This window comes from Rhinopithecus roxellana, chromosome 17 (assembly GCF_007565055.1).
Source record: "Rhinopithecus roxellana isolate Shanxi Qingling chromosome 17, ASM756505v1, whole genome shotgun sequence".
In the NCBI taxonomy this organism is placed as follows: Eukaryota; Metazoa; Chordata; class Mammalia; order Primates; family Cercopithecidae; genus Rhinopithecus; species Rhinopithecus roxellana.
The window spans coordinates 71326220-71348018 of record NC_044565.1 but is presented as its reverse complement, the minus strand read 5'-3'; the positions used below and the strand labels follow the sequence as shown (position 1 = coordinate 71348018).

Here is a 21799-nt window from a genome sequence, read left to right as displayed (position 1 = left end):
AGGCACTTTCTTCAGATGGAAAGAGCTAGATCGGCAGCTGCTTATTTACTGAGCAGTCATTATTCCCAGGCTGGAGCCTGAAAGGCAGTGGAGGTAAAAGTCCCCACCTACTACCTCTCTATCATTTCATTTTACTGCCCACAGTAGCCCCTGCATCTTCAGAGCAGATGGGACCATACGGCCAGTTATTTTATAATTAAAAAGAAGTGAAAGGAGACAGACTTCCCAAATTATTTGCTTGAGGACATAAAGTTAGAGCTAAATCTCCCCTATGAGACCAAGGTCTCAACTGCAGACTGCCCCTAGCAGCTCAGAGTATGAGCCCTGCCACTCCCTGACCATTCACACCCCACCCCATCCAAACCAAAGGATGACCTTTAGTGGTCCTGAGCAGTGTTCCTCCAAGTGCTCATGGAAATGAGTTGGTTGACCTCCTTCACCAGCCCAGTAGCCCACCTGGAAAACCAGATTCTAGGCAGAAAGAGGGTGTCAGAGCTTCAGAGGAATGGCCAGGATCTGTCTTCTCAGGGCCAGAGACCCCACTCTTAGAATGTTCTAGGAGGAGCCCTGGACTGGCAGCCAGGAGACCACAGTTCTAGTTCCTCTCTACCTCTTACTACCCATGTGACCTTGAGCCACTTTCCTCATCTATAAATGGGCGTGACAGTTCCATGTCATAGAGCTGTTTTCAGGATTAACTGAAATCATGTACCTCAAACTTCAAAAAATAGAGAGTGCTATGCAAATAAAGATCTTTATTATTCTGAATCACTGCTCTTTAAAGAAGACAAGTGAGGTCAGGAAAGCAGATGGAGACCACGTCTGACCATCGGGTAAGGATTTATGAGTGAAATTGTCCCGCTGATTGGAATGAAGACCCAGGAAGCATGCTGCAAAGTGCACGGCAGCTCTGGGGACTGCCTGGCTAGTCAGCGGTCTGTGCCTCATTCGTCTCCTCCTCCCAGTTCAGAGCCTCTGACAGATGGACCCAGGAATTGCTTCCTGGTTCAGCCAGTGAAATGGACGCAGTGAATAGTTTACAGTTTACCCCTGAGCCAGTAAATCCAAACTCTTCTGCATTGTGTCATGCCGGGATCACAATAAATCTGGCATAAGACGGGACATAAAACGTATCCATGTTTAGTTGATTTGTTGATGTAACTGTCAATGGAAATCAGATGTTGAGATTCACTGTGAAATGAAGTAGCTATTTGTGCCTCTGTCAGAAATACGGGTCTACAGTGTGATTCAGAGACCTCGCCCCAGCATGGTGGGCATTTCGGGGATGCTGGTGGCCCTGAGAGATGCCAACAGCTTGGTGGCCCAGGCCTGGATAAGGTCCGTCTCCCCATTCCCATGGCTGTCCACACTTGGACCAGCCCTGATTCTGCAGGATGCTCTAGGGAGTGGGTCAGGGGTGTGAATGAGCTGTGGATCTCTGAAAATAAAGCAGACTGCATTCAATTGGTACCTTCCTGTGGATCTTTTTTTCCCCTCTGAAAATAGATGCAGTCCTCACCCTGCCTCCTGGATTAATGGAAAGAAACTAATGAGATAGTGGACATGAAAGAGCTTGGAAGAGTTTTGTGAATAGAAATACAGGTCATGTATTGGAATAGAAACAGGGTGAATTGGGGTCCTCAGAATGTAAGCATCAGCCTAGGAAGGAAAGAGAAGGACTGACTCACTCATGCTTCTTTCAGAGAAATTTACTTCCTTTTTTTGATTGTAAAAGTTATGTATGCCCATTATAGAACACAGAAATTCAGAGAGGTTTAGAAAAGAGAGCTCAAAGCATTCATAATCCTCTCCCTTAGAGGTAACTATGGTTAACAATTTGACACATATTCCTTCTAGTTTTCCTTTCCGTGTATATAAATGGATTTTGCTATGCTGTTCCAACAGTCTTAGAGACAGGTGCATTGGGCTTTTTTGTTTGGTTGGTAGGTTTTCTTTTTAGTTAATTTATTATGAAAATTTTCTCATGTTAATAAAAGTTCTTCAAAAACACCCTTGTGTGATACAGGGGTGCAAGCTTTTATTACTATTTCCCTGCCTGTGGGGATCTTATTTCTTTGTTTTCACTTTCATGGTATTATAATCTGCTATGAGTTTTTTTAGATCTAAGTGTCTCATAACCCTATCTCCTCAAGGAAGTTTCCTAAAAGTGGAACTTTGGAGTTCAAAGGTCTGAACAAAATTTTAACATTCTTAAAACATACTGCCAAACTTTTCTAGAAAAGATCTCCCAGTTCACATTCTCACCAGCAGTATGTAAGAGTCCCTAACTCACTACATCCTTGCTAGGACTGAGTATTATTTTTATTTATTTATTTATTTATTTAAATTAAGACAGGGATCTCACACTCAGTCACCCAGACTGGACTGCAGTGCTGAGATCACAGCTCACTACAGCCTTGACCTACTGGAGAGACCTCCCAGGCTCAGGTGATCCTCCCACCTCAGCCTCCCAGGTAACTGGGACTATAGGCATATGCCACCATGCCCGGCTAATTTTTTCGTATTTTTAGTAGAGACAAGGTTTTACCATGTTGCCCAGGTTGGTCTCAAACAAGCGATCTGTCTGCCTAGGACTTCCAAAGTGCTGAGACTACAGGTGTGAGCCACTGCAGCCCAGCCTGGGTATTATTTTCAAATCTTTGCTGATTTGATGAAGCTATTTTGTGCAAACGCTATTTCAGTTTCTGCCGTTATAAGTAAAAGTAATGGCAAAAACCAAAATAGCTTTTGCACCAACCTAATAAAATGTTTGAATCTGACCATCAGTTGACACAGCTCATACTAAAGTCACACAGACAAGTCACTATTCCCTGAGCATGCCATCCTCTGTCCCTGGAGCTCCCTTATCTTTTCTCTTTTGTTGAGAACTCTTGCCCACTCTTTGAGGACAACTCAAGTGTTATCTCTTTCCTGGAGCCTTCTTTTCCCGCCTGGCTGGATACTCCTTCTCTGTGTGCCTATCATTCAGATATCCCAGTTATCTATTTCTGAGCAACAAATACTCCAGAGCATATTAACTTAAAACAACTACCATTTTATCATTTTTCACAATTGCGTGGGACAAGAATTTGAGCAGGTAATGTTTTCACACCACGTGGCATTGACAGGTCATGTATTGGATTCAGCCTACAGATCAAATGGTGTATGGGCTCCAGGATGGCTTTGCTTCCATGTCTACTGCCTTGGAAAAGATGGTAGGAGGGCTGAGCTCAACTGGGACTATCGCCAGAGTGCCTACACCTGACCTCTCTAGCATGGTAGCCCTGAGGGAGTCAGACTTCTTACATGCATACTCCAGGCTCCAAGGACAAATGTATCCATGACCAAGGAGGGGACTGCACAGTTTTTATGATCTAGCCTCAAAAGTTACATAGTGGCTTCCATCATATGCTATTAGTCTAAGCAGTCATGAGCCTGCCCGACTCATGAGAAGGATACCAAAATCTCCATCTCTCAATAATCCTCTCAAGAGGATTTTTAAAGAATTTGCAGATAAGTTTTGAAATGGCCAAAACACACACCTATTTTAGCACTTATTGTATTTTTATTATTAATTGTCAAAATATCTGTCCTAGTATACGAGATGGCCTCAAGATTGTAAACCATTTTTTCTTCATTGTCTACTACTTATTGAATACCTACTATGTACCAGACACTGAGGCTCACCTGCAGTTTTTGTAAACCTCAAGACAACCTTGTGAGATAGATGCTGACACTCAAGGCAATTGAGTACCATGTACAAGACCAAGCACGGTCGAGTCAGCATTCAAATTTGGTCCAGAACGGTCTCCAAATCTAATCTTGTTTTCCTCACCTCTAGCACATGCTCAGTAAATTGAAGGTCAGTGGAAATTCAGGACAGCACATAATTTTAAAATTTTATATCAGGTCCATTGAAAATGCATCTTCCTTATACTACCAGGGGTTCCACAGCAAAACTGCTTTCATCCCTGGACCCTTAGTGAACTGAGAGAGGACACCTGTGTCTGTGCCCCTGTCATTTGGCCAGTGAGTCATGAACCTGTGGGCATGAATGTTTCCTCTAGATGTCCTCAGAGATTTTTCCCATCAAGTCTTGTCTGTTTTCTCACCTATTTTCCCTAAATGAAATTGTAGACTCTGTTCAGTAGCTCTTCACTCTGGAGAATATAGTACCTGGCAGAAACCCCCTGGGTGTTTGAGAAAGACTTGTAAAAGTGGAAATGGAGTCTGGTGTACCTGGGGATGTGCCCAGTCTGAAGCAGCCCTTTGTGCCATCTGCCTGTACTTCGTAGCAAGATTGAGGACTGAGAGGATTCTAGCTGATCTGGGAGTCTCCCCATATGCTTTCCAAATTGTCATCCACATGTATCACCATTACCAGACCCTCCCCCAACACCTTCTTCCTGCACATGGAAACTCATCTCCATTGTTCCCTGCTGCTGACTGAGACGCTGAGCCCTCAGAGCTCACCTGGTCCAATCCCATCATTTCACAAATAAGCAGACTGAGGCCAAGAGAGGCTAATGCCAGGTTTAAGATCACTCAAGTGGCCTGCTGCGGTGGCTCATGCCTATTATCTCAACACTTTGGGAGGCTAAAGCAGGAGGATTGCTTAAGCCCAGGAGTTTAAGACCAGCCTGGGCAAAATAGGAAGACCCCATCTCTACAAAAAAAATTTTTTTTTTCTTAGCCAGATGCAGTGGCACACACCTGTGATCCAGGCTACTTGGGAGACTGAGACGGGAGGATCACTTGAGCCCAGGAGTTTGAAGCTGCTGTGAGCCATGATCGTGCCACTGCACTCCAGCCTGGATGACAGAATGAGACCCTGTCTCAAAAAAATAAATAAATAAAAATTAAAAAATTAAAAAAAAAGAAATCACTCAGCACACAGTAGTGTCAGGTTAGCTCAGAGGCTTCGTCACTGCCAGGCCACTGTAGTTTAAGCTATATCCAGTGCCTCACACACCAGTAGATTCCACTGGAAACCAAACAGAAGGGGGATTTAAAAGAGGAAAGAGAAGAGCCAGAACTCCGCACGGGGCCTCAGCCACAGGCTTTTCTCAGTAGGCCACACTGACTTTCCCCTGTCCTGCAGTCTTCATTAGTGCTTATTTTCAAGGCCAGCATAATCAGTCATTTTTCAAATGTTCTAAATATTGTTCTAAAATATAAATTGTTCTAAAATATAACATAAAATTGATCATCTTAACCATATCTACGTGTACAGTTCACTAGTGTTTAAGTATATGCAACATTGCTGTGCAACCAATTTTCAGAACTTTAACTTCTCAAACTGAAATTCCCATACCCTTTAAACAACTCCCTATTCCTCCCTCTCCCCAGCCCCCATAACCACCGTTCTACCTGCTGTCTCTATGGATTTCACTACACAAGGTACCTCATGTAAGTGACATCGTACGTTTCTCTTTTTGAATCTGGCTTATTTCACTTAGCATAGTATCTTCAAGTTTCATCCATGTTGAAGCATGTGTCAGAATTTATTTCCTTTTCAAAGCTATACTGAGGAACTGCTATATTGTTTTCCATAGCAGCCACACCATTTTACATTCCCACCAACAATACACAAGGGTTCAAATTTCTCTATATCTTTGCCAGCACTTGTTATTTTCTATTTTTTTTATAGTAGCCATACTAAATCAGTCATCTTCTTGTATATTTCAATCATATTCATTGAAGGAATCAAGTAAAAGATAACACATACAAAAAATATCTGCTACATAGTAGGCTGAATATTATTTTAGTAATTGTTATTTATCCTCCCTGCCTGCCTATCATCCAGTTTTCCTTCTTCATTAGGTTTTTCCCAATCTTGTGGTTTTGAGAAGTTCAGACCCTCACATGAGAGGCTTAGAAAAGAACTAAAAACTGAAAAATACAAAGAGGTTCTTGACTCCTAGCCATAGCAAGTGATCTTGATATTTTCATAGGGGACTCTACCCCTTTCCAGGTTTCTTTGCCTGAACTGTGCCTATCAAATTTGATAACACCAAAGCTCCTTATATTTCCTCCAAGGAAACCCTGCTTCCTCTTGCCCCTGGCTGGAAGGATGGCCCATCCACTGCACACTGCTAGCCTGTAGTCTATTTCCCACTTGGCTTTGTGCCTAGAATGGGAAGCAATGTTTTTTAAGAGATGGAGTCTTGCTCTGTTGCCCAGGCTGGAATGCAGAGGCACAATCATAGCTCACTGCAGATTCAACCTCCTGGGCTCAAGCGATCCTTCTGCCTCAGCCTCCCAAATAGCTAGGACTACAGGCACATGTCACTGTGCCCTGCTGGGAAGCCCTTGCTGACTGTCTCCCAGCCTCTCGCTACTCACTGTGAATCAGCCGTCACTCTCCTGCATGTATGGTGGCTCCCAGCAGCCCATGCCAGTTGCAACTTCATCAGCTTCCCAGTCCATGCCCCATTGCAGGTATGAATGGGCAGCCGTCATCCCGAATGGAGTTGGCAGCACTGAGCAAGGTCTTTAGATACAGAGAAGTCCATGATCAGTACAAGGAGCCTTCTACATGATTTGCTTTTTAAATGAACAAATGCCAGCTTTGTACACACATAGCCACAGGAGTTGGGGCTATGTGGAAGTCCTCTGAAATACCAATTTTGCATTATGAACAAAGCATAAACCCTGCTTCTGAATCTACCCAAAATTATGTATTAAAAAGCATTATTCACTTATTCTTTCAAGAAACTTTTATTGAGATTCCCAGGTGCCAGGTGTTGTTCTAGGCACTGGGGATTCAGCAGTGAAATACACCCTAAGTTCTCCATCCCCAGAGTGCTAGTCAGGGAGACAGACTACCAACAACACTAATAAGGAAGGTGTATATTGTTCAGTTATACAGGTAGCAAGGAAAGGAGAGATGAAGTATCTGTGATTTGGATTAGAGGCTAGGGGAGAGATTTTAAATAAAGCCACCAGGGAAGGCCTTGCTGAGAAGGTAACATTTCAGTAAAGATGGAGGTGTGGAAGCCTCTTATGGGTTTAGTGATATTGTGTATAAATGTCAGATGGTTAATATTAAAAATAAAATCTTAATCATTTTCTAGCACTAGGTGGTTTACAAAGTACTTCCATAATTATCTAATTTGGCCCCAACAACCCCTGATGGAGGAGGCATTTTTCCTAGCTCATGGGGACAAGCCCTAAATGCCGATATTCAGGTTCCTGGACTTTATCTTAGTGCCTACTTGGTACATTATTCCTCTGAAAACACTGAATGTCCTAGCCATTTGAGAGACTGGAATCCTATTCCCAAATCGCAGCCACCATCCATGGGTCCCCAAGACACTGGCTTGCTTGCTCAGGTCCTGCCTCTTGCCTGTTGTATACATTCTTCTCTGGCATTCCACTGACTTGCACTCCAGAGTCTTCCCTCTTGCTCATTTCTGGGGCTCCTAAAATGGCCTTTTCCACCCTGGTGGGGCTAGCATATTGATTAAGAGTGTGGGCTTCCAAGCCAGACCGACATAAAACTCTAGCTCTGCCAATGCTTATGACCTCGGGAATGATCTTACAAATATTTGGATTCCAGTTTCCTTCTCAGTAAAATGAGGGAGCAATTACTTCATAGAGTTACTGTAAGATCCAAATAAAATAATGCTGATAAAGCCTTCGGTACAGGACCTAGAACATTGTAAGCACTCAGTCAGTGGTGAGGGTGGAAACTATTGCTATGATGATTGACAGTGGCATCAGCACCCAGTGGCTATCTTGCCTTTTTAGCAAGTAGCCAGCCTTTCTACTGTGGCTACCGTGGATCCAATGGGAGCAGGATGACTTCCTATGTATCTTTAAGAGGGCTGAATCCACCTGACTCCCTTAATTGGAGGTGCCTCAAGGGGCCACTACCCATGATCAGGTGCTCCCTTCTTTATTTCTCCAGTCTGAATGAGCCCTCCTTACCTTTGCTCTCATTCCAAGCAGCTTCCTCTGCTGCAGAATCTAAAGCCTGGTCCCTGCAGTAGTCTCAGTAGTAGCTATAATTTGTTTGTGATTAGTACTAATTCTCCAAGGTACAGTTGAAATTGCATTGTTTACTGAACAAACAAGAGGAGAAAATGACATATTTTACAGGGAAGTATGGTGCAGAATGGTTAAATGCAACCACTTTGCAGAGAGATTAATGGCAAAATGTACACAGAGGTCATTTATCGTATTACAAATAAAATTATTGGTGTGTGTTTTCAACAAAGCAATGAAGATAAATGTTGAATAGGAAAACCTTAGGAAAGGATCACGCAACAAAATAAAGGGGCTATGGAGACTACAAAAGAATTAGAAATTTTTTAATTCTTTTGGAGAACTCGACCATAAAAATAAAACGCACTCTGCCTTCCTGCAAGTGGCCTACAGGAATCTTGGAGGTTCTCAGTAAATCTATACGAAGACTTTGTCCTAGGAATTGGAAGTTGGAAACCAGCCCTCACAGGATCTGTCATGTCGGGCAGCCCTGGTCCCACCCTAGTGCCATCCTTTATGTTGTCCTCTCTCACCATCACCTCGGGCCCTCTGCCAGTCCTATCAGGGTCACCTTCGTATCGACTCACCTCCCTCCATCTCCATGTCACCAGCCTCATTCAAGCTGCCTTTGTGACTTGCTTGGTCAGTTACAACAGCAGCCGGCCAAGGGGTTTGCCCACTTCCATTTTCTCTCCATCCATTCTTCCCGAATCACTCAGCATGATCTTTCTAAGGACTTAGGTTTTTTTCAGTCTCTTGTCTAAACTCCTTAAATAAGGTCCATGCTCCTTGCCATGGCCCACGGGGTCCTGCCTGGTTGGGCCTCGGCCTCCCTCCGCAGCCACCCCCATAACCCTCTGTGACCATCTGTGACCCTCTTGAGCTGTACTGGCCTCAGCTCTGCTTCTAGATCAGGAACATCCTTTCACACCCCCAGCCTTGCAGTTTCTGCTCCTCCACAGCCTTTTTCATGGCTGATTCCCTCTCATCCTTCACTATCAGCTCACATATCACCTCCACAGAGATGGCACATCATTTTTTTTTTTTTTTTTTTTTTTTTTTTTTTTGAGATAGAGTCTTGCTCTGTCACCCAGGCTGGAGTGCAGTGGCGTGATCTGGGTTCACTGCAACCTCTGCTTCCTGGGTTCAAGCTATTCTCCTGCCTCAGCCTCACAAGTAGCTGGACCCACAGGTGCATGCCACCACACCTGGCTAATTATTGTATTTTTAGTAGAGATGGGGTTTCGCCATGTTGGCCAGGCTGTTCTTGAACTTCCCACCTCAGGTGATCCGCCCACCTCGGCCTCCCAAAGTGCTGGGATTACAGGCGTGAGCCACCGCGCCCGCCATGCTGCTCCTTCCTTACTACTGTCACCCCAGTGCTGGGCACATTGTAGAAGCTCAAAGATTGAAATGGAGACTGGGGAAGGTGGGTGCGATTTCTGCAGTGCTACCCAAAGGAATTAGTAATTCATAGCAGAATGCAAGGGAACCCCACCTCACGACATTCTTCTATTTAAACTCGGTGATCTGGTTTGTATTATTTGACTACATACATTAGCACTTGCTATGTGACAGGCACTCTTAGGAGATTAAATAAGTGACACAGACTCCCTGCCTCAAGGAATTTAGAATTTAGTGGGAGAAGCTGGCAATGCAGATATAAACACCCAATGAAGTGAGGCAAGGCTCAGCCAGAGGTATGCATCAGCACCCCAGAGGGAGACGCGTGTCTTTCTTCAAGGGAGAAGAGCAAGCAGTTGGGGAAAGTGACATCCAAGTTAGCAGAAATTGTTGAGATCAAGATGATTCTAGACGACGGAACAAAGTTACACAATGGCTGTAAGGAACTGCACGTCCGATGTTTAGCTAAAGATGTGAAAGGACATGGCAGAGCTGGGATTGGACTGAATGCTGCGGAAACCAGCAAAGGTTTATGGTAGGATTAGGACCAAAAAGGAGCTGGCCTCAGAAAGCTGACTCCCTTGGTGAGGTGACTCCAGAGACAACTAATGCTGAAAACCCATCATTGCAAGTATTATTTTTCATAGCTATTATTTATGTTGGAAATGACTCTTGCATTTGTTTCAGTTACTGTTTTGCTGAAAGGATCTGGCAGAGCCTCACCTCTACTATGTGACATGAGGACACCCAAAGGTTCTGTCTGTCCCAAGATCTGGCCTCTGTAACCCCCTCACCGACCCCCTTCCCATCCACCCTCCATAGCTGGTCCTCTCAAAGCCCTTAGGATAGTCTCTGAAATTAGCCCATAATAAGAACTCATGAATTCTTTTATGTACACACGATTTCATTTCATCCTCACGTAAATCTTGTAAATTAGGCAGCATCCCCAATTTAGAGAAGACTGTAAGCTGTGTCAGTGTTTACCCCACTGGCTAGAAGATGGGGGCTGGAGCCTAGTATTATCTTCTCTATACCTCAGAGGGCTCATCAACACAAACTGAACAAACTGGGTCCTTGGGCCTGTGAGAGTATTCACAGACATGGAATCTAGGGGTGAAAAGCGCTCTTGAGAACCCCGGACCAAGGAGGAAATCCTTGCGATGAGAGGGTGGGGGCGGTGAGAGGTGCTGGAAGTCTTGGAATTCCTCTGCAAGGAGAAGGAACTAAAGATCCATTTCTCAGGAACCAGAGGTTCTCAGACTTGGCTGTACTCAATTATCACCCAGACAGCCTGTGGCACCTGCTTTTTCCAGGCCCCCCACCCAGATCCTCTGATTCTGTAGGATTGAAGTCAGGCCCAGGAAGCTCCTGCGTGGTTCTGATATAGGCGTGTGTGGACACACCACTAACGCAACAGCCTAAGCCCATGGCAACTATGAATGGCTGGCTTTAGAGGGCTTACAAAGAAGGAAACTGAGGCCCAGAGAGAAAGAGACTTGCTCATGGTCCCAGAGGGCTGGTGGCAAGGCTAGGCCTCAAACTAACTCTCCCACTTCCCGGAATCATGATTTCTTACTCAGCCCACCAGCAGCCATCCATAGCGAGACCCGCTCCTTGCTGATTTACATTTCGAGTAGTAGAAACCCAAGATGCCAGTTCTTTAATGAGGTTGTCCACACTACAATTTATGAGGCCCAAAGCCCTCAGCAGGACTGGTCTCTGCCAGGCTTAATTTACACAGTTCTCAGGCCTTCCAATACCCCCATTAAGGTCAGAAAGGGATCTGCAGCTGTTAGTCTGTGCACTTGACTACATTCTCATCATGTCACCATCCATTTTCATGTCTTCAGGCTGTTTACCCTTGAGAGCCTGATTCTCCTAGTCCAGATCATGGCCCAGTCCCCTGGACTCCAGCTCCAGCTCCAGGCTTGACCTGAGTCCCCTAGACACCAGGTTCCTCCACGTGTCATCTCACCTCACTTTAATTGAAGAGTAAGACCCTCTCCTCACCGAAGGAGCACTCAGATTTCCTCCTTTAATGAGTGTCATTAGTTAGGCAAGAGCAAGCAGGTGGGAGATGGCCAGAAAGCTGATAGAAATGTGCCTTTTTAAAATGACACATAAATCACCCTAATTAAAAATTGAGCACCCTAAAATTTGACATTCGTTTAAAAAAAGAAATTTGAGTTAGGAGAGTTGTGTAGGTTTTTGTAGCATCAAATCTCTAACACATGATTGAAGGAGCGGAGGATGCGTGGGTTTCTGTTTTGAATGCACAATTAGGGAAGAGGCATCATTCTCAGTGAGTGAACCCAATAAATCACCTGCGGTGTAGAACAGCAATTCACGTAACCTGACCTGGGCCACGTGTGTCTCCAGTGCAAATCTGAACTAATTTCTACTATATCCAGAGAGGAGATAAATGGGCAAACAAATGTGGCATGCTGTTTCAGGAGAGATGTTCCAGGATGCAAGTGACAGATGACTGAGACAGGAAATCCCACTGAGAGGCAAGTTTGCTGGGTGTGTGGCTTTGGAAAGATGCCCCAGAGGGGAGAAGGCTTCAGGGGAGAGTCATTAACAACAGCCAGCATTCATAAAGTTGACACTAACTCTATCCAATCAACCTCATAAACATGTAGCCACCAACAGCTACTGCCCAAAACAGGACATCAGAGATGGAAGGGGCCTTGGAAACAGGATCTGAGATCAACAGTGAAGATAGTAAAGGTGAAGAACCCACCCTTGATACAGAGGCATCTCAGCCCAAGATCTCCAGCCTCCAAGGAAATGATACTCAACCATATGCTCCTGAGAATTGCCCGAGGAACAGTTTTTTGTCGTTGTTATTTGTTTGTTTTTTGAGACAGTCTCACACTGTCACCCAGGCTGGAGTGCAGTGGCATGATCTCGGCTCACTGCAACCTCTGCCTCCCAGGTTCAAGGGATTCTCTTGCCTCGGCCTCCCAAGTAGCTGGGATTACAGGTGCCCACCACCACGCCCAGCTAATTTTTGTATTTTTTGTAGAGATGGGGTTTCACTATGTTGGTCAGGCTGGTTTCGAACTCCTGACCACAAGCAATCCACCTGCCTCAGCCCCGCAAAGTACTGGGATTACCAGCATGAGCCACAGCACCTGGAACTTTTAAAACCACCAATACCAAGGGTCTGTCCTCCAGAGATACTGATTTCATTGGCCTGAACGTCAAAAATATTTCTCACTTCCCAAGTGACTCCCATGGGCAGTCAGGGAGCCTCTCCTAGAAGACAATTTAATCTGAGTCATGGGAGAGGAACTGGAGCTGAGATCATCTGACCAGGTCCTGGGCCCCTGTCTGTGGTTTACTAGCTATGAGACCACTTGCAAAGTACCCAGTAAGTCACTGGTTACCTTTTGTAGTTCTTTATTGTCTAAAAATCATTTCTCTGTGCAATGTGTAGACCTTCACATCCTCAGTCTTCTGATTAATCAGATGAGAATATTAATAACTGTCCTTCCAGTTTTTTATGAGATTCAAATGAAGGGTAAAGAAAAGACATTGTAAGCTATTAAAATGCTATATAAAGATAACCCCCTCTGATTTACTTTGTTAGTCTGGGGGTAGTGCCCTTTCAAAGGCTAGTATGTAAGTACCCATAGAAAGGACCCTTACTAATAAAAGATCCCCAAGCACCGACTCTTCCCAGAGTGGCTCGATCTCAGATCTCCCTTACTTTTGCCTATTAGAGCATTTAGGGGTTTCAGTGGTTACCAGGAACCACATGTGCAGAAGGCATCAGAAGTCATGACGGGAAACAGGAGCTGGCTCTTCACGTCCAAGCCACTGCCCTTCCTCGCTGCTCTGCAGGCTGTGACCAGCCGGGGCCTCAGGGTACTCTACACGGCAGGCCAGAACAATCATTTTACAACCACAGAGAAGATGCTGTTTGGGAACTCAGGCCCTTGATTAAAATCATTCACCAAGGATACTTTTCTTCTTGGAATTTATGGGTCCCATAAACAGAACTTGAGAAGACAAGAGCGTTGTTTTTTGTTGTGCCTCATTAGTTTGGGGTTTGGGCTGGCAGGAAAGATGACAGTACCAGGCGTCCATCTAATTGACTCTCCCGCTCCCTGTGGGACAGAGGAGGCTGTGCCGGGGAGCCTGGAAGTCTCCAGTCAGGGAGGGAGACTGGGCGGAGTTGGTAGCAGTGCTGAAAACATAGGCACCTCTGGGCTGCTGCTGTGCTTCCACCCAGGAAGACGGGTCTGGGGGACAAAATCCAGGGCATCGGAGAGTGGAAGCCACACTGGCTCCTGCTCCTGGACCTCCTCCTTTGTCGAGGTATGTGGGTGAAGGGCAGGGATGCTAACAGCCTGACCTTCCATGCCCACCACCACCACTCCTTGGAGGCTGCATCCATAATAGAGAACAAGGGATCCAAATCCGTGGGTTTCCAGCAGTCCCTCAGCCAGCCAGGAAGCACTCGGAGCTTTGGTATTCTCAACTATCAAATGGGCGTAATGAGACCTTCCCCAGCTAATACACAGGATCCGTTCAATTCCCAAATAGGGAGAATTGAGATCTTTATACCAGACACTCTCTGAGGCTCTTGAAGGTGAGACTTGACACCTCCCTTCAAGTGAGCTGCAGCTGGATGAGGAAGTCAGGCATACAAGCCATAGTAATGATATGCAGCAGAGTGTCTACCACATTAATTGTAAGAAGTAATGTACCCAAGGGAAAGGGCCATTTATGGAGGGGAGAATCCATGAAAATGGCAGAGATTAGGTGGTGAGCTCTAGATCCCTAGTGCCAAAAGGGGAGGAGTTGGTGGAAGGTGTCCCCAGAGGAGAGGGCAAGCCAAAGATTCCAAAGCGTAACCCACATGTGACCTACTGATCCCACATGGAACAAACTCTGTAAGCATCCATACAGAAGAGGAAATCACCAAGGAAAATATCAATAGGGTGGCATCATATGAAAATTTCAGGCTGGGTGCAGTGGCTCACACCTGTAATCCCAGCACTTTGGGAGGCTGAGGCAGGAGGATCAGGAATTCAGGACCAGCCTGAGCAACATGGTGAAGCCCCGTCTTTACGAAAAAAAAAAAAAAAAAAGTAGCCACGCATGGTGCTGCACACCTGTATTCCCAGCTATTTAAGAGGCTGAGGTGAAAGGATCACCCAAGGTTGGAAGGTCAAGGCTAGGATGACCCAAGGTTGTGCCATGACACTCCAACCTAGGTGACAGAGACCCTGTCTCAGAAAATTTAAAATGCCTGTTTATCAAAATACATTACAAACAGAATGAAAATATACATAAAATACTGGGAAAAGTTGTCAAGCATATAATAAATAGTTTCACATCCTTATTAATGACCTCACACAACTCAGAATGAAAACAGGAAGAACCTAATCCATACATTGGCAATTCCCTAAAAAATTTGGAAAGAAAAAAAAAAACTAGTAATGTGAGAAAAAATTCAACCTCAAGGCTGGGCACGATGGCTCATGCCTGTAATCTCAGTAATTTGGGAGGCAAAGGTGGGCTGATCACTTGAGGCCAGGAGTTCAAGACCAGCCTGGCCAACATGATGAAACCCTGTCTCTACTAAAAATACAAAAATTAGCCAGCCATGGTGGTGGGCATCTGTAATCCCAGCTACTCAGGAGGCTGAGGCAGGAGAATCACTTCAACCCAGGAGGCAGAGGTTATAGTGAGTTGAGTTTGCGCCACAGCACTCCAGCCTAGGCCACAGAGTAAGAATCTGCCTCAAAATAAATAAATAAATATAAAATCCAACTTCACTGGCTATCAAAGAAATCCAAAATAAAACAGCAGGGGGATACCTTTAGTTAAAAATAAAATTTCTGGTAATACTCAGGGTTGGCCATGATGTAGTATGAGGGATGTACATGTATGAAAACAGCTGGTGGAGAGTGTAAATTGGATTAACTTCTAGAAAGCAATTTGGCAATCTGTATTAAGAGCCTTTAAAATGTTTATACCTTTTGATTCAGTAATTCCACTTCTGGGAATCTGTCCTATGAAAATAATCTGCAGTGCAGGCAAAGGTTTATGCTCAAAGATATTCTTCAAAGTGTTATCATAAACAGACTAGCAGCCCAATCATTGAATAATGTTTAAATAAATGATGGGACATATCACACAATATTGTAGCCATTAAAAAAGATTTTTATGGAAAAATGTTAAAGCCTCTGGAAAACCTTGTGATACAACCTAAATTATTTTAAGGCCTATATATGTGACACAACTATACATACTTATAAAGCATGGACAGAAGAAACTAAACCAAAGAGAAATCTACCAAGATGTTAAAAATGGTGGCCTCAGGGTGGTGGGATTCTGGGCATTTTCTTTGTTTCTTTTGACCCTGCTTTTGAACTTTAGACAATTGGATTCTGTTTTAGAATGAAGGAAAGTAAAAGAAGCTGTAAGACCTCTTTGAGGAATGACAGGTGATCGGTGTGTGAAACACTCATGCACACTGGGACATAGGTGTGGATGAAACAGACAGTCTAGATTTGTCCAAGAGGTTGAGGGAGACCTCACAGATATTTTTTTTCTTTTCTTTTGAGATGGAGTCTCACTGTGTCTCCTAGGCTGGAGTGCAATGGCGCGATCTGCAACCTCCACCTCCCGGGTTCAAGCAGTTCTCCTGCCTCAGCCTCCCAAGTAGCTGGGACTTATAAGCGCCCGCCACCACACCCGGCTAATTTTTTGTATTTTTAGTAGAGACGGGGTTTCACCATGTTAGCCAGGATGGTCTTGATCTCCTGATCTCGTAATCTGCCCACCTCGGCCTCCCAAAGTGCTGGAATTACAGGCGTGAGCCACCGTGCCTGGCCGATTTTTAAGTTCACTTATGTTTTCCGTGGCAGGGCTTGGGAGTGAGGGTAATAAGGTCTTAACTATATTTAATGGTCTCCTGGGATAAGGCATAAGAAAAAGTGATTTGGAAACAAAATCACCAAGCAACTGTGAGAACTTTTCTTGTTATCCTAAATACCTGTGCCTTGAAAGAGGGGCAGAGAGGACAGGCACTGGGCTTCCCCATTTTCTCCTACTAAGTAGAAAGAACAGAACTGCCCTGTCCTGGTTGTTACAAGTTTAGTGAGCAAGCAGGTGCTGCTTCTGGGGTGCTCTTGACTCCTGGGACACAGCCCCATCAGCTCCCCAGGCAAGGGGGCATCTCCTCCTACTGTTTCAGGGAGACCATACCTTCCACGGGACCAGCACCAGTGTGTGCAGAAAGCGTTTTACCTCCCAGCTTCCAAGAGGACGTGAATGACAGGTGAAGAATTGATGCACAGAATTAAAGCTGCAAAATGAATTTGACATTTTACGTCCTAAAATGAGCGTTGCGTCTCATTCTGCCATTCCCTCTGTACTTCGATCCTGCGTGTTTGTCTGAGAATAGGGCCTCCATACAGTCGGGGAGTGGTTCTGGGACCCCCAAATCTGCACAGGCTCAGTCAGCCCTGCCAAGCACAAAAATATTGTATTTTCCATTCATGTTGGTTTGAGAAAGATCCATGTGTAAGTGGGTCCAAACCTGTATTGTTCAAGGGTAATTTTTTGTTGTACATTTTCCTGCACTTAGAACCCGTAAGTTATTTGAGGAAATCTTGCTTAGGCTATCTTGAGGCCAAGGGACAAATGGGGTGGTGTTTTTCCTTCTGTGTGAGTAAGAAAAACGTAGAGGTGAATAGTCCAGGGAACCACAAAGATGTAGTCGCGAAAACAAGTTAGAGCACTGAGAAGTGGATCTAAAGCTACTCTGGGCTCCTGATGATGGGAGCCTCGGCTGTCTGGGATTTCAGCGGGAGTCAGGTTTCGATGGAGTGTTCATTCTCTCTTGCTGCTGTAAAAACTACCACAAACGTAATAAAGCTACATGAATTTGTTCTTTTACAGTTCTGGAGGGCAGAAGTATGAAATTAGTTTCACTGAACTAAAGTCATGTTGTCAGGCAGGCCGGGTTCCTCCTGGAGACTCTAAGAGAATCATTTCCTTGACTTTTCCACCTTCCAGAGGCTGCCGGCACCCTTTGGCTTGTGACCCCTTCCTCCCACTACTCCAAATGCTTGCTTCCACCCTCACAGTCCCTACTTCTTACTTTGACTCTCTTGTCTGGTCATCACGTTGCCTACACTCCCCAACCCAGGATATTCCAGGTTAATGTCTCCAGCTAAAGATTCTTAATCACACCAGCAAAGCCTCTTTTACCACACAGGTAACATTTTCACAGGCCCCGGGGATTTGGATGTGGCTATTTGGGGGTCTGCTATTCAACCCACTAAAGATAGGTAACCTGACGTTCAGGCTATTCATGAACCCTCCTAGGGGCCAGGCACTGGCTAAGGCTGAGGGAATGCCACGCTCAAACAACATGATGGAGATGATGGGATCGTGCACACGCATTCTGGAGGCAGGTTGCATGGAACCAGCAGCTCCCCAAATGGAGGTGGGGAGGAAGGTGTGAGGATTGTCACAGGCAGTGTCTGTGAGCTGGACCTGGATGGACAGGAGGATTTCAATCAGCAGAGTATGGGGTACATCATCACATGACCATCACATGACCACGTTCATCTCCCTCTGGGAGTCTGCAGCACAGAGCCCGTGAGGAAAGGCAGAAGGAAAGGCAAAGGCAATTTAGGCCCAGATCACAGGGACCTTGAAGAGCAGGTGAAAGGGCTCAGATGTGATTCCCTGGAAGGAAGTGGGACCTGTTTTCCCATGACCACTATTTGCAGAGAATGCCCTGCAGGAGGCAGGGTGGACAACGCTGGGTGCCCATTTGCTGTCATCTGACAAACTGCCTTATCTGGACTACCCTAGAAAGGAGGGCACAAGGCCATCTTCAGCATCTCCTTCCATGAGATGGAGAGGGCGCCTTTATAGTCAGAGAGGTTGAGTGTGAATTCCACATACCAGCAGTGTGACCTGAGATAAGCCACTGAACCTCTCTGACCTCAGTTTTCCCACTTAGGAAATGGACATCAAGACCTGTCAGCCGGGCGCGGTGGCTCAAGCCTGTAATCCCAGCACTTTGGGAGGCCGAGACAGGCGGATCATGAGGTCAGGAGATCGAGACCATCCTGGTTAACCCGGTGAAACCCCATCCCTACTAAATACAAAAAACTAGCCAGGCAAGGTGGCGGGCGCCTGTAGTCCTAGCTACTTGGGAGGCTGAGGCAGGAGGATGGTGTAAACCCGGGAGGCAGAGCTTGCAGTGAGCCGAGATCGCGCCACTGCACTCCAGCCTGGGTGACAGAGCAAGACTCCGTCTCAGAAAAAGAAAAAAAGAAAAAAAAAGACCTGTCTAGCTTCCTCACAGGGCTGGATGTGCTAAAGCAGATGGAGGAACTCCAGAAATAAACAAGTCGGGCTTCATGTTAGTTTCAGTGCTATTGGGAAGAGTCCTTTGAACCAGGAAATCATGGAATTTTAGATATTAAAGATCACCTAACCTGGAGAGTACTGCATCAGAATCAGTTGAGTTCAATTTGCAGCCAGAGTTGGAAAGGCCGCACCCCCACGTGAGGCTCAGAGAGGCTGGGGGACTTAGCCAAGTGGGGTCCTAGTTCATCTTCCCCGCACTGCCCTGAGCACTGAGATGGGTTTAGCACCAGCTATGACCGGGATAGAGCTAGAAAACAAGGCAGACGGTAAGGCAGGCACGGGGTGTTGACCCACGTGAGCCTACCTGCTCATCTCCACATGGGCCAGAGGCTCCCCATCTGACACCAGCCAAGAGCTGAGTAGCAGGAGGCACCAGCCAGGCTCTTGTGAGGTGGTCCCCAGGCAAAGCCCTCCATTTGGTCAGGGAGGCTAAACCAGGCCAGCCTTCTCCTTCCTGTTGTCTGAATCTCTGGGGCCTGCAAAGATGTGAGTGGTCACAGGTTAATTCATTATCAAAATGTATTGTTCTTAATCCAGAAACTAATAACTGTGTATGTTCATTATAAACTGCCCCATCCCTTCCCCCTCTGGATAAAATTAATTATCTAACAATTTCAGACTAGAGCAAACTTTAGCAATCTAATAGAAACCCCTCCTTTGACAGAGGAGGAGACAGGGACCACACAGAGAAGGGGCATGGTCAGCTTCACACAGCAAGCCAGGAGAAGCCAAGTCCAGATCTGAGGCCCAGGCTTGCATGATGGTGTTCTTTGCATTCCAGAACAGAAAGTGCTGCATCTTTCTAGAATCTTCTCAATAAGTCACTCCAGTGGTCGAACCTGGGGTCAAGAACATGGGGGACATGCACTAGACCAGATCCACCTCTTGGTACCCCAAATCTGACCTTGAGGGTGGAGCTGTCTGTGCAGGTGAGACTCCACCTGGAGGCCATCCACTTGGCACAGTAAAGTCATGGGTTTGAGGACCCCCAAGGGGGAATGTCATGGAGGGAACATGGACCACTCTACTGCTCACCATCCTAGAAAGTAAGATACCCCAGCAGGCCATGGATGAGCATAAGGGGTTTTGACCCCTCTCACCTGCTGGTGTTGGCCCTGGGGGTGGCCAGATGGAGATGCAGATGGCTCAGTCAGGCCTTAGGATGTGAATGGCAGGGCGGGATAATGCTGTCGCTACAGCCTGCCCACGGGACCAACCCACAGGCCAGCTGGTGCCTGGGACCATGCACACTCACCATGGTTGTGTATCTGTGTGCTCTCCAGGAACATCCCCAGGCTCCAAGATGGCCCTGCAGAGCTCCTTCACTTGTTGGAATGGGACAGTTCTCCAGCTTGGGCAGGCCTGTGACTTCCACCAGGACTGCGCCCAGGGAGAAGACGAGAGCCAGATATGCCGTGAGTAGATGGGGCTACCCCACCCTGCCCCAGCCCAGTCCATGCTCATAACCCCTTGTTGTCCCCAGTACCCCAGGCATGAGAGCATGGACAGCCTTCCTGACATCCAATGACACTTGTGACTCCTCTCATAACAAAGCCACACAGTCTTCAAGAGGCAGAGCTAAGATTTGTGGTCTAGAAATAACCCGATCCATAGTCATGTAAGTCAAGAACCAAACAAAATCTTGTAAGTTATGCTGTCAGCATCCTTAAGGCACAGAGAAAATGTGCAGGATAAAGCCCAGCTCTAATGTGACATTGGAAGTCCTCCATGCCCAGACTTCCCTCACCTTCCAAGCCTCATTCCCCACCTGCCCTCATCCTCTCCCTCCTCCATGCACCCCAGCTCCGGCCATATGGAACTGCCTTCCCAATCGTTCATGCCTCCATGGCTTTGCTCACATGGTCTCCCCTTTCCTTTCTCGAGTTACATTCTACTTCAAGACTCACCCTGAGTCGATTCTTTCAGAAAGCCTCCCTGACCGTCCCCCACAAGTACCATTGGTTCTTCTCCCTCTGGACCTTCCCCCCACAATCCAGTAGATCCATCCAAACATCATCCCTGCCATTACTTTTCATGAATAGCTTTGAGATACAATTCATATACAATTCACCCACTTCAAGTGTACAATTCCCTGTTTTCCATGCAGTCACAGGGTTGTTCAACCATCATCACAATTTTATTTTAGAACATTTTTATCACCCCAAAAAGGAACCCATAGTATCTCTCCCCATTTTGCTCCAGCCCCCCTGCCATTGGCCTGAACCAACCACCAATCTTGGTTTCTATAGATTTGCCTATTCTGGGCATTTAGCAGCCTACGAGGGGCCCACTTTCTCCATATCTTTGCCAACATGTCATATTATCTGTCTTTTTATTTTTAGCCATCCTAGTGGGCATGCATCCATTATGTGTTATGGAGGTGATTTCCATGTCTCTCTTCCTCTCTGTGGATGATTTGAGTCTGGTCGTCTTTGCTGTAGCAATACCTGTCGTGATTCCTGGTGCAGCGTTGGTGCTCACTGACTCTTTGTTGATGAGAGGAAAGAATGAGCTGGGAAACTTGGACTCCATAGGGGAAAACAAACTGCCGAGGCCCCACTGGCAGTCGGGGCGGAGTAGACTCCCAACTGGTGCTCCAGCATTGAACATGGTACTCCCCGCAGCTGCCTCTCCAGAAGTAATCACTCCAGAGCTCTTGATGTTTTTGCCAGGAAACAACCAACACTTGCAGAATACCTACAGGGAGCTGGAAAACGTGCCAGATCCCGAAGCAGAGATGAATAACTTGGCATCTTCCCTCAAAGCACTGAAAGCTCCACACAGGGACGGGGAGTGAAATCGAGACAGGACTGGGGAAGGATGAGGCAGAATGGTGCCTGGGGTGGTGCCCAGAACCGGAGCAAATGCCTCACCTCCCAGATATGCAGACCCCACTGGCCTGCAAGAAAGTTTCCAAAATACCTTTTAAAATAGGGCCCTCTGTCCCTAGTCATCTGGACCCTTTGTGGGGGTAGAGAAGGTTTCATTTATTCTA

General features: G+C 46.1%; 1 protein-coding gene across 1 annotated transcript in view; it reads left to right on the top strand.

The window, feature by feature from the left end:
- ALK (ALK receptor tyrosine kinase) overlaps nucleotides 1-21799 on the top strand; it is a 767947-nt gene that overhangs the window by 602961 nt on the left and 143187 nt on the right. The window contains exon 6 of the mRNA XM_030921204.1: nucleotides 20088-20219. Within this exon, the coding sequence (XP_030777064.1) occupies nucleotides 20088-20219 (132 nt within the window). The remainder of the gene's footprint in view (nucleotides 1-20087; nucleotides 20220-21799) is intronic.